The 12,585-nt window shown below is 55.4% G+C and overlaps 2 protein-coding genes across 3 annotated transcripts; both read right to left on the bottom strand.

Annotated features, from left to right (window-relative positions):
• Window positions 1-2,118: 2,118 nt before the first annotated feature.
• On the bottom strand, window positions 2,119-5,334 carry RRAD (RRAD, Ras related glycolysis inhibitor and calcium channel regulator). Of its 2 annotated transcripts, XM_082862695.1 has the most exons (5): window positions 5,232-5,334; window positions 4,630-5,014; window positions 3,895-3,968; window positions 3,564-3,768; window positions 2,119-2,744 (listed from the first exon to the last, which is right to left on the bottom strand). In XM_082862695.1, exons 2-5 carry the CDS (start codon window positions 4,997-4,999, stop codon window positions 2,467-2,469), a joined length of 927 nt encoding a protein of 308 aa, XP_082718821.1. In that variant the 5' UTR covers window positions 5,000-5,014; window positions 5,232-5,334; the 3' UTR covers window positions 2,119-2,466. The 2 variants fall into 2 exon arrangements, with proteins under 2 accessions (XP_082718821.1, XP_082718820.1); XM_082862694.1 differs by lacking the exon at window positions 5,232-5,334 and having other exon boundaries at window positions 4,630-5,192.
• Window positions 5,335-10,531: 5,197 nt separating this feature from the next.
• On the bottom strand, window positions 10,532-12,470 carry CIAO2B (cytosolic iron-sulfur assembly component 2B). The gene is made up of 5 exons (XM_082862440.1): window positions 12,273-12,470; window positions 12,033-12,136; window positions 11,650-11,775; window positions 11,146-11,191; window positions 10,532-10,732 (listed from the first exon to the last, which is right to left on the bottom strand). Exons 1-5 carry the CDS (start codon window positions 12,412-12,414, stop codon window positions 10,635-10,637), a joined length of 516 nt encoding a protein of 171 aa, XP_082718566.1. The 5' UTR covers window positions 12,415-12,470; the 3' UTR covers window positions 10,532-10,634.
• Between the last annotated feature and the right edge of the window lie 115 nt (window positions 12,471-12,585).

Below are 12,585 nucleotides of genomic sequence, written 5' to 3'. Positions count from 1 at the left end.
TCTGAGAAGGAGAGAAAAGACTGAGCCAGCTCAGGTGACCTTGAGGGAATTGCAGGGCTGACCAGGGGCCCTGCCCCCAATGAGGGGGCAAATGGGACCCAATGAAACTTAAAAGCTTTTGCAAAGCAAAGGAAACTATAAATGAGACGAAAAGACAACCCTCAGAATGGGAGAAAATATTTGCAAGCGAATAAACAAAGGATTACTCTCCAAAATATATAAACAGCTCATGCAGCTCAATATTAAAAAAACAAACAACCCAATCAAAAAACGGGCAGAAGACCTAACTAGACATTTGTCCAAAGAAGACATACAGATGGCCAAGAGGCACATGAAAAGATGCTCAATATCACTAATTATTAGAGAAATGCAAATCAAAACTACAATGAGGTATCACCTCACAACGGTTAGAATGGGCATCATCAGAAAATCTACAAACAGCAAATGCTGGAGAGGGTGTGGAGAAAAGGGAACCCTCTTGCACTGTTAGTGGGAATGTAAATTGATACAGCCACTATGGAGAACAGTATGGAGGTTCCTTAAAAAACTAAAAATAGAATTACCATATGACCCAGCAATCCCACTACTGGGCATATACCCAGAGAAAACCATAATTCAAAAAAACACATGTACCCCAATGTTCACTGCAGCACTATTTACAATAGCCAGGTCATGGAAGCAACCTAAATGCCCATCGACAGACGAACGGATAAAGAAGATGTGGTACATAGATACAATGGAATATTACTCAGCCATAAAAAGGAGCAAAACTGGGTCATTTGTAGAGATGTGGATGGATCTAGAGACTGTCATACAGAGTGAAGTAAGTCAGAAAGAGAAAAACAAATATCATATATTAATGCATATATATGGAATCTAGAAAAATGGTACAGATGAACCCGTTTGCAAGGCAGAAATAGAGACCCAGATGTAGAGAACAAATGTATGGACACCAGTGGGGGAAGCAGGGGTGGGGAAGGTGTTGGGATGAATTGGGAGATTGGGATTGACATATATACACTAATATGTATAAAAATAGATAACTAATAAGAAACTGCTGTATTAAAATAAAAATAAATTTTAAAAAAATGTATGGACCCTGGCCTGGAACCTTCTCAGAAACTGTCCCCAGCCTTGCCCCAGGCTGCTTCTGGTCTCCCAAGGTGGGCAGACATATACCAGTCCCACTCAGCCACTTCTGCCCGTGTGGCCTCGGGCAAGTGCTTCTGTCCCCTGTCTGCCATTGCTGAATGGGGATGCTCCCTCCTGAAATGATGCGGGCAAACTCCTAGCAGGCACCTATGCCCAGAAGGCTCCTCTTCCCAGGTGTGGTTGGTGGGGAGATGCACACCTCCATTATGCGCAAATGCAAGGACTCTCCTTCCAGGAAAGGAGGGCTCCAGGGACCTGCTCCCACATTAGCCAATGCGGAGCATGGGATGCTCTGGCCTGGCCACTCACAGCGGGGAGAACAGTGAACCCTCCCTGTCCTCCGTCCCCAACTCCCTTCCTAGTAGGCCAACCTCAGCCGGGAGGTGGGGAGACATGTGGACTCAAGTCCGCCTGAGTGCGCCTTGCTCATCCCAGCCTTAACAAACCAGCGGCCTCCTTCTCCAGCCAGGGAGTCTCAGAAGCCTTCCACAGCCACTCCACCTCAGCAGATTTCCAGTCCCTCAGTGGGGAGCAGGGCAGAGACACCCGCCCAGGAGCCGGACCCAGGGTTCTTGTTTGGCCATGACACCTGGGGCAGGACGTGGTCCCTTGGGCAGCCTCCATTTCCCTGACATACAGTGGGGTAACTGAGCCTTTTATCAGCTAGGCAATGCCAGGCTCCAGCTCAGAAGAATCTGGATAACGGGCTGGGTGGGATTCATGTCTCTTCCTGCTGCTTAGACTCCCCAACCAGGTCCCCACCCACCCCTGCCCCTCTGACCCAGCTGGCTATATCTGGGCCCAAACATTAGAATAGTCAAGGCCACACACTAGGGTGGGGCGGCTTCAGGAACCAGCCTCGTATGTTCCTCAACTTCAGGAACGCTTCCTGCTCCTGCAGCCCCCCAATCAAAGGAAACACAGAGTCAACAGCCCTGACCTATCAGGAAATGGTCTTTATTACAAAAATCTGCATGTAAACAAATAGCCAGGGCACTGAACAGCCTCCCTCCAGGGCATGCACACCACGGGTGCAGAGAAAGGCAGAGTCCTCTCCCCACTCACAGGCCTGCTCCACAGGCTGGGCTCAGGCTGCTGCGTGGGATGCACATGGGCCTGCACAGGCATCTCTGTGGGCGCAGCCCTTGACGGCCACTGGGAGCCACCTGCTTGGGCCGCACTGTCTCTCTGTCCACGACCATGAGGTGGGGGATACCCAGAGTCTGAGCCAGCCCTGGGGTACCTTGGGCAGTTGGCTGGGCCAGCCCACCAATCTGCCCATCTGTCTGCACAATACAGTGAGTGCCCCAGGACCTAGAGCACGGAGAGGTCGTGGCAGGACTTGGACTTGGCACGCAAGGCCATCTTGCGGCTGTTTCGAGCGACGATGCGGCCCAGGAAGCGCTTCGCCTTCTTGCCAAGGCTCTCTCGCCGCCGAGTACCCGCTTGCCGACGTGCGTTGGCCTCTTTGCTGTCCCTGCGCAGGCGTATCTGGCGCACGACACCCTCAAACAGCGCCTGGACATTGTGGTGCAGCGCAGCCGACGTCTCAATAAACTTGCAGTCAAAGACCACAGCACAGGCCCGGCCCTCTGGTGTGGGTGGGGACAGGCACAAGTCAATAAACAAAGGGTGGGGCGGGGGGTGAGCAGCCCACTCAAACCCTGGCCACCCCATGGCACTACCACATCCCTGGGTCTTCCCCAGAAACACAACGACACCAGCTCCTGTACAGAGGGGCCCAGGCATCACTGGGTCACCCAATTGGCAGAGCGTGCCCACGTTTAAGTAGCTCACAGAGGCCCACAAAAGGAGACCCATTTATGAAATAATTTGAAGTTTGATATTTAAATGGAAGTGCTGTAGTAGTCAACAAAATGAAAACTTTGCTGAACAGCTTAGTGTGTTATGGCTTGATGTTATATCATGATGAATGATGGGTAGAATGGGGGGACATCACCAAGTCACGGTTGGTTCCTCTGCGGGGCTCAGGTCTGGGGGCCACAGAGGATGATGCTGAGTCCAAGAGGGGGGTGCTCCCCAAGGGCAAGGCTACGCTGAGACTGGCCCTGGCCTGGAATCCAGGCTCTGGACTCCTGGCCTGATTCCCTGCACTCTCTTCACCCTTCATATGCCAGGCCAGGGACAAAGAAGACAGAAAAGGAGGGCTCTGAGGTGGCCCAGCTCAGCGTCCAGCAACCTTCACCTCCCCTAGCTCATTTGGTCCTTTCCCCAGCACTCAGGTCTTTGGGAGTCCTGTGGGAGGGCAGAAGCTCTCCCCCATCTTCCTGAGTTTTCTTCCTAAACATTTTTAGCCACTGATGATCCCCAGGGACTCGAGCTGAGTCCAGACTGAGTGCACCACAGCCCAGCCAGGATCTCCCTCCCTTTCTGACCCACTCCCTGCTCACCATCCAAGGAGACCTCACGAGAGCGCACCAGGTCGCTCTTGTTGCCCACTAGGATGATGGGCACGTCGTCTGTCTGCCGCGCCCTCCGCAGCTGGACCCGAAGCTCTGAGGCCTTCTCAAAGCTGTCCTTGTCCGTCACTGAATACACGATGACGTATGCATCTCCCATGGCCATGCAGTGGCCAGGTAGCCAGCGGCCCCCATCCTAGGGAACACAGACACATATTTACCCAATAGTCCTCACGCCCCAGCTACAAGGCTGTCACTCCCAGCAGGTCCCTACCCCCAGCTCACCCCTCCCACCCTGTCCTGGTCTCAGCCTGCATCTTACCTGCTCCCAAATGTCATAGACCATGAGCGCTGCCTCTTCTCCATCCACCATGATGGAGCGATCATACGTGTGCCCTAGGTAGGAGACCAGTAGTCAGGTTACCTGCTGGCTGCCAAGAGGCCCCCTCCTCCAATACATCAGGTTTCCTGTTCTGGCCACACCCTTCAACTCCTCCCCAGAGCCCTCCTAACCTTCTCCTCCACTGATGGCTGCTGTGTAGCAACAGAAGTGACAGGGCTTAGAAATGGGGGGTTGGAGGGCACGGTGTGCCTGGCCCCCACCTAGGCACCCCTTCCCCAAGCTAGCAATGTCCTGGGTAGCCACTCCTGTGCTCCCTGCCCTCCTGTAGCCTGAGACCCAGGGTGGTTCTGACCACAGTGGCCTGAGTTAGAACAGACATCCCCTGGGGACCTTGGTTACCTAGGACTCCTCTCCTAGAAACTCCCTCTGGCTGGGTTCTTGCCCGTCCTGGCAGGGAGGGATATCCTGTCCCCAGACTACAGAGTAATTAATCGTATGCCCTTCTACTCTAAGCACTTCTTTCCCTACTAAGGGCTGGGGTACCTTCTCCCTTAGTTTCCCCATCTGTGAAAGGCGTAGGTAGAGGCAGATTCTCAAAGTGTCTTCAGAATCCCGCTGTTACCTGCTGCTTTTAATCCTGGTCCCCAGTCCTGTAGCTCCCAGTCCTAACCCTGTGCTCACCCCTCCCTTGAACAGTCTCTCCCAGCCCCTCACCTGCGGCCTCTGCTTCAGGCCCGTCCTCTATACCACCGAAGATGCGCGCCAGAGCACTCTTGCCGACGCCAGGCGCCCCCAGCAGCAGCACCTTGTAAATGCTCTCGTCTGAATCGCTGCCTCCTGAGCTGAGCGAGTCGGAGGAGCCCTCGGGCCAGTCCAGCCTCGGACCCTGGGCCCCAGTCCCAGCCTCGGCCGTTGTCAGAGCTCCCGGAGCCAGCGCCGCCTGCAGGTCGCGCTCGTCCACAGGCATGCTCCGGCGGTGCAGCGGGGGCGCCGGGCCCCAGGGTGTGCTGCCCCGACGGCGCTCGCGCTCCCGGCCCCCACCGCGGCTCCCGCCCGCTCCGCTGCCGCCGCCGTTCAGAGTCATCGCGTCGGACGCCGTCTGGGGAACGGGAATCCAGATGGCCGCGTGAGCCGCGGTGGAGATGGAGTGGGAAGCTGGACCCGGGACGCGCCTGCCCGACCACGGGTCAAGAAAGATGCTCGGGGCCCAGGACATGCCGCAGAAGGTCCTTGCGCCCTGACTTGTGACCCATCCTCCTGACTCGTTCATCCTAGACGGTGAGACCATCCCCACCCTGCTCTGCCAGGACACTCACCCAGTCACACACGGACGCGGTCAGGACTAGGTAAGTCCCGGGCTCGGATACAATCCACTCGCAGACCCAGGCTCGGACACTCGACGCTGTCGCAGCCGCTGCCTTCTCGGTCCGCACTGGGTCCGGGCTCCAGAGCCGCCTATTTAAGCCTCTGCCCGCCCCCGCCGCCACCCCTGCGCTCGCCCAGGACTGCGCTGTCCGGGGGCTGACGTGTCCGTCCCCCTCTCCCGAGGGGGATTCCCCGCCCTCCTCCTAGAACCTCACACCCACCCAGCCCCCGCCTCACCCGCCAGGGCGGGGCAGGGGCAGACTCAGCAGACAACAGCCCGGTCTGAGTGTGTGGGTGTGTGTGTGTGTGTGTGTGTGTGTGTGTGTGTGGCGGCGGGGGGGGGGGGCGGGGGGGAGAGGGGGGGCAGGTAAGGAGGGAAAAGGGAGAAGGAAAGGGAGCACGTGAATGGTGCGGAGGAGGGCGATGGAGGTGGAGGGTGCCACCACGGGTGGGGGCCAGGGGGAAAGCCCCGACCAGCCAAGTGCGCCAAGTCCCCACTAGGGCAGAATTGAGGTCTGGCCCTTTAAAAGTGATTTCTCCTTTCCCTCTCTCCCAGTCCTGGCCTGTCGCCCAAGCAAGCAGACCAGTTACAGGTCGGACAGACTTCACCCTTCACTGCCCATGTCACCCATTCCCCACCCGCTGGTATTTAGGGGCTCTAAATCCAGGCTTCTAGCCTCAGCACCAGGTCCTTCCCCACTCGCATCCCTGTCCTTGGCAGTTGAAGATTCCACCTGATGAGCCTGCCCTTCAGGATGAGGGTTAGTGACACCTGAGCCCCTGGGGGCCCTTGGAGAGCTGGGGGAGGGGGCAAGGAAGGGAGGCCCGCTGGCAGTGTGGTGCAGGTAGAGGGACAGCTTGAACCTTGGGGAGGGAATACAGGCCCAGAGAAGGAAAAGGATGAAGTCAGCACCACCTCCCCCTCAGCGCCCTCCAGGCAGCTGCCTGTAACTCTGCTAAAAATACCTGGCCCTGGTCATTCTGCTCCTGGCCTGGAGATTGCCCAAAGTTGGGGAAATCCTGGCAGACAGGTGTCAGATGCCAGCAGGAGCGGATAGGGGTGAGACTAGACCAGAGTCGGGTCCAGCTCCAGCCACTCTAAGAGTCTGCAATGTCTCCTTCCTTCCCTTTAGTCTCAGACTGCGCCTGCAGTTCAGGGCACACACAGGGCCTGGAGGTTCAGACTCCCATTCAGAAGGGGCATAGTTGTAGAGTAGGGATGGGGTCAGCGGGGTGGGGGTTTAGCCACCACTTGGTGCTACCACTACCCAGAGATCAGCCCCTCCTCAACCCAGGGAGGGTGCTGGGGCACAGAGGGGAGGAGATGTAATGGGGAGGCTTGGGCTCTAGTCCTGAATCTGCCTCCAGGCTCCTGGGTCTTGCCTCCCTCCCAGCCTCAGGGTGGCCAGCTGTAAACTGCCTTACTCATGTTTGGGGTGTGTGGAGACTGGGAACAGGCACGCTGTGAGGTACTTTGTGACAGGGACTCGCTATTAGAGTGACGTATGTTGTGACGAGTGTGGTGGGGGTGGGGGTCACCCATTCAGGGCTCAGGTGACATCACGGAGGGATGGATCCTAGTGGGCTGCTGTAGGTTGTCATGGAGACCTGGGTCAGGTCTGTCTGACTGCTGCATCAGTTTCCTTGGCAACATCTGAGAGGGCCTTGGAATGAGGAGGGCCTGGTTAAGAGGGTTCATGCAGGCCCCTCTGGTACTTGAGGTCCTCAAAGTTAGACAAGGCCTGGACTGAGGGGTGATCTATCTATTTGTGTTCTTCACATGGCCTGGGGGGTCTTGGAGGCCTGGGCAATCCCATGTTGGCTCTAGCTTCCTGGACGAGATCCAGAGGGAAGAGGGAGTCATGGGTTAAGCTGTCTGTTAAAGAACGAAAGTCTTGGGACTTCCCTGGCAGTCCAGTGGTTAAGACCTTGCGCTTCCTGTGCAGGGGGCACGGGTTCGATCCCCAGTTGGGGAATTAAGATCCCACAGGCCGTGTGGCACGGCCAAAAAATTAAAAAACAACAAAGCAAAACAAAAGGAACAAAAGTCTTAAGAGCCAGCAAACTACTTCCCATCAGGAATGCTGCTGGGCTGCTTATGGCCCCTCCTAACCACCTTACACATGACCTTGCTGCTGACAAGAGCCCCTGGATGTCCAACAGAGGGTGGGTGTGGGGGGTAGCTGTGGTCCTTCCAAGCAGGGAGCCATGCAAGGAATTAGGGCTGGGTTTCCCCTCTGATAATCTAAGCTCTTGACCTCAGCAATGTTTCCTCATTGCCAAGGGAACTGCATCCACATTGGGCCACTCAGGCCCCAAGCATTCTGCAACAGGCCAGACCCATCACAAGCATCGGTATGGCCAGGGGCCCGGGGAACCGTACCAGGACATGACCTTGAAACACCCCCATTCCCACCTCCTGGTCCTCTCAGTTCTCTGGGCTGAGCTTGGCTGCCCAGAAGGAGCAAACTGAGGCTTGAATACCCCTAGGATAGCCCAGCCTCCGAATCCCAGCTCTGCACCTCACTAGCTGTTTCACCCCTGCCCATTTAGCTTGGCCGAGCCTCAGTTCCCGCTTGTGTAGAACAGGGATAATGTCTTCATAGGGGTTGTTATAAGATATAAATAACACAAAATGCAGAGGTAAGGTGGTTGGCACATGTCTGGCCTATAGTAATATCTCGATATGAACACTTTTATTATCACCCATAGTTGGACAGGACAGGTTGAGTGAATCCCTGGGTCCTCTCCTGCTTCTTCTTTCCTGCTTCTGCTCCATTCTCTCCAGAATGGTGGTCTGCCCAGGAGAGGGACAGATGCAGATACCTCTCCCCTCTCCCCCATACCTACCTTTTCTCTGTGGGACCCCATGCCCTTCCCCTTCCCTCGGGTAGCAAAATGCTGCAAAGGCAACTTGGCTGGATTTCAATATTCCCGGCCGTCCTTACACCACAGCTCCCATGCCCCAGTTCTTCTGTTCTAAGTCTCAATTCATTCATTCCACTGACCTGTACTGAATACCTACTACTGTGTGCCAGGCCCTTGTGCTTTGGGAATGAGGATGAGCAAAAATGGACATAGCTGGGCCTGTTCGTACATGTCATCTAATCTCTGGGTCCGTCTCACTCAGCTATGATTTGTTGTTCCCATTTTGTAGACATGGTAACCGAGGCCTGAGAAGTCACAGGCCAGAAACAGCACAGCCACACACCCCTGGTGGAGGGCTTCAGGGACCTAAAACTTCACCCCACCCCTCCCACCCCCATGTTCTCAGACAGCAGCTGGGATTCCAGAAAGTTCCCCGGGCACTAGCCCAGGATTCACAAATGGTGTCCCTGCAGGCAGCCGTGGGCCACGCACAGATGAGTCAAGACTGACAAAGGGACAATCTGATATGCCAGCTGGATACGAGCAGCTTGATGACCCTCGTCCACCGTGGCCTGGCTGCCAGGAGAGCGAGCTGAATGACTCAGTGACACCTGCCTCCCCCGTGACCTCCCACCCCCAGGTGAACACAGACACCACAGACACCTAGACACAGCGGGCCGTCAGTGCAGAAGTACACACGTCGTAAAGCCTACAGCTGGGTATTGGTGGTTGGGGAGGCTCCCTGGGGCCTGCGGGGCCCTGGGGGGCCTCCTGCCTCTCTGGAGCACTGAGCTTCTTCATCTGTGGAAATGGGAGGTACTCTGCCTGGAAGATCACCTGAAATGGTCCCAGATCCATTTTAAATCTCCAGAGCAGTCGTAAGCTATTGTGTCTCCCCACATGACACATGAAGAAACTGGGAGACATGGGTCGATGGCTTCACCCCTCTGAGCAGCCAGATCTTGGTCACTAGGTGGCGAAGCTACTCCCGCCTGTGAGTGGGGGTTGGAGGTGGGCGTAGGCCCCTCCAGCTAGGCAACAGCACCCCCTGCCAGCTGAGCAGTACCTGCTGACCAGCTGAGGTTCCTCTACTCCCTAACTGGAGGTCTTGGGGAGTCAGTTACTTATTCTAGATTCTTCTTTCCTCATCTGCAGAACAGAGATGATAAAGAGCAGCAGCGGCCACACAGGGCTGGCCTGAGGACTGACGGACTAGATAGTATATATAAAACCTTCGGCCAGTGCCCACTCTCAGGACAGGTCCAATGTTGTCAGAAGGCCCCCAAGAATAGATCTGCCAAGCGGTCAGGGTCCCTGCTGAGGCCTCTGCCCACCAGGTGGGCAAGTCTTCTTAATAACCGCATTTTTCCTCAGAGAAGGAAATGCAGGCAGGGGATTGTGACATTAGGACTCCTGACTGGCTGATCCAAGGTCTAAGCCCCACGGTCTATCCTGGTGACCAACTGTGCTCGGCGAGGCAGAGGCCCCAGACCTGAGCACCTGGGGTGCCACACGTTTCCCAGGCTGCTGGTGGAGACAGTGCTTCAGATGGCTTTCAGCAGAGAGATCTGCTGGCACTGCCCTGACCAGGGGACCAAACTGATCATCACCAACAGTGGGGACAAGCTGGTATCTCACAGCTACTGGTGGATGCTAAGGATACACACAACACTCCTGGGCAAGGTTCTCACTAGTCAACTCAAACCTGAACTCAACCAACTTCTAGTTTATAGGAAACACAGCAGACAAAACAACAAATCAGACTGTGGGACTTCTCCAGGACAACTCACCTGGGCTTTTCAAAATAGTCAGTGTCAAGAAAGATTAAAAGGTAGGGAGGCAGGGAGACAGTTCTAGAAGAGGCTAAAGAGAGATGACAACCAAATGCAATACACGAAACTTGACTGGAGCCTGATTTAAAAAACAACTATGAATGACATTTGGGGAGAAATTCATACATGCCTGGATATTAGATATTAGTGTCAGAGAATTGTTCATTTAGGGGCCAAATAACAGTACTGTGGTTACAGGCTTATTCTTAGGAGACACAGGATGAAGTACCGAGAAGTGAAGGGTCATGTGTCTGCAGCTTACTTTCAAGTATATTTATATTCTACACACACATAAATAGAACCAAAGCTGCAACATGTTAACAACTGTTAAATCTAGGTGGTGGGTATACAAAAGTGTTCACTACAATATTCTTTCAATTTTTTGGCATACTTGCAACTTTTCCTAATCAAACCATTGGGAGAAATTTAAAAAATGAACCAAACCTCATCAACCCAGCCTGTATAGGCACTCACTACCACCCCTACCCCAAACCCGGAGTGACCCCCACTGAGATGAAAGACTCTCAGGCATGCTGGGAAATGAATATAAATTAAGAGTTTATTACAAAATGCAAAATGTTAGTTTCTTGTTGTCAGTGGTTCAAGAAAACAAGGCCATGAGCCCTGCGTGGGGCTGGGAGCAAAAATTCAGGCTCAGGAGCGGGCTGATAGGCACTGGTTCACAACCTCCAGCAGGTGGGTGTTCTCTAGGGCGGCTGCCACTCGCTCTTTATCCGCAAGCTGCTTGTTCACTGGGTGGAAAGAAGAGAGTAGTGAAATATATTTATACCCCCACCAACAAAGCCCTCCTGTCGCCGCCTTCCCAGGATCCCAAACCTTGGTCAGGCTACCCCAACCACCTGAACCCACACCTACCCTACCTTCTTGTGACCCCTTCCCACCTGGCCACTCATGTCTGCTTCCTATACTATAAAGCCTGACAACCCTGGTCCTGTGTACTTAGGAGAGGGAAAGGGCAGGAGTGGGAGAACATGGTAAACACAGGACACTCAAGTCAGGCCAGCTTAGGTCTAGGTTGCCACCTCCACTGGGGAGTCACCCACCTACTGCCAAACCCCCAACCGTCCCCCTAATCTTGCCCTACAGACCACCATGGCAAGCGGGGAGCCTCCGGGCTAATGCCTCAACACCCGCCCGTACTTACCTGCATGCTCCGAGGCATGGGTCCCTGGTGTAATGTGCACGTCCAGCTGGGAGGGAGATAGGTGGGGCCTGAGCACTCACACACCTGGCTACCCCCTTTTCCCCTCTCCCCACTCACCACCTCCATTTGATCCTTCTTCCTAATCATGCCTCTGGACTCCGGCCCTTCCATTACACCCCAAACCCACTCACAGCCATTCCATCTCTACCCAAAGGACTGGTCAATTGCTGCTGACTTAAAGGCCCACCTGCGCCCCATCCCTGCTCCAAACTTATCTACAGCTCCCTACTGCCCTTCCTGCCACACTCCTCACTACTTTTCTGCACTTTCCAGCTTGGGTCTTTAGTCTTGCCGCATCCAACTGGAAAGCCTCCTCCCAGTTTCATCTCTGCTAGCTGGGATCCTTCCAGATCTCACTCTGATGTTCAAGTTCATGCTCTCCATGTCCTCCTCAGTAGCAAACACTCATGCCTGCCCCACCCCCACGGCTCAGTTCCACCTTACCTTGAAACGCTGGGGAAGGGATCGCAGAAGCTTGACTTTGATGGACAGGCCAATAAGTGTGGCCATACTGCAGTGCGGAATGGTGGGTGTGAAGGCCACGGCCACTGTGCTTTCGGGGTCGCTCACCTGGTTGGAGAGGTGGGATGTTAGGAGTCATGGCCCGTCCAGCCCATTGACCCTCTTCTTAGTTTGTTGCTTCAGGTAAGTCATCTAATCAGTATGCGTCTCAGTCTCCTCATCCATAAAATGGGCACACACACACCCCGTTCCAAAGATCCCCTGAGGAGTCCGTGAGCTGAGAGAACGCCAGGCCCCTGGTGCACAGCTGAGCCCTTCTGACTCTCCCGAACAAGTCGCTCCCCTGGACGCTGCGAGTGACTCACCTGAACCCGGACTTGCTCTACTACGTTCAATTCTTCCAGCGTCAGTGGATGCTCCGGGTCATTGATGGAGCGAATCAGATGTGGCAAGTGAAGGAAAGGGGACTCTGCGCCTCTGCCCACTCAGAACCCCCCTCCGGGATTGCCCGGCCCTACTACAGCTCCACCGACTACTGGACATCACTTCATCCCACCACCTCCCAGGCCCCCGCGAACCCGCCCGCGCCCGGCAGCGGCGGATATCGAAGATCTCGCGCGCGTCGATGCTGTCTGGAACCTGCTCGTCCTCCTCGCCCGCGGTCACTGGCCGCTCCCCAGAGCGCTCATAGATGAGGGGGTTAGCATTCTCGAGGAGGCCGCCCCCCATCCCGCCGCCGCCCACCATCGCGGAACTGCTGCCGGCAACTGCAGGCGGGCGCTTCCGCTCCTACGGTGCATTTCCGGGGAACGGGAAGGGGGCGTGGCGTGGCGTGGCGTGGCGACGGGGTAACGCGAGGGACACCCGGCCCTGCTGGTATGCCGCCTGCGGTTTGGGTGGGGCGGCTGCCTCAGCGCG

This window comes from Leucopleurus acutus, assembly GCF_964270905.1.
Source record: "Leucopleurus acutus genome assembly, chromosome: 20".
Classification (NCBI taxonomy): Eukaryota; Metazoa; Chordata; class Mammalia; order Artiodactyla; family Delphinidae; genus Leucopleurus; species Leucopleurus acutus.
The sequence above is the reverse complement of the archived record's forward strand: the minus strand, read 5'-3'. Positions and strand labels throughout refer to the sequence as shown.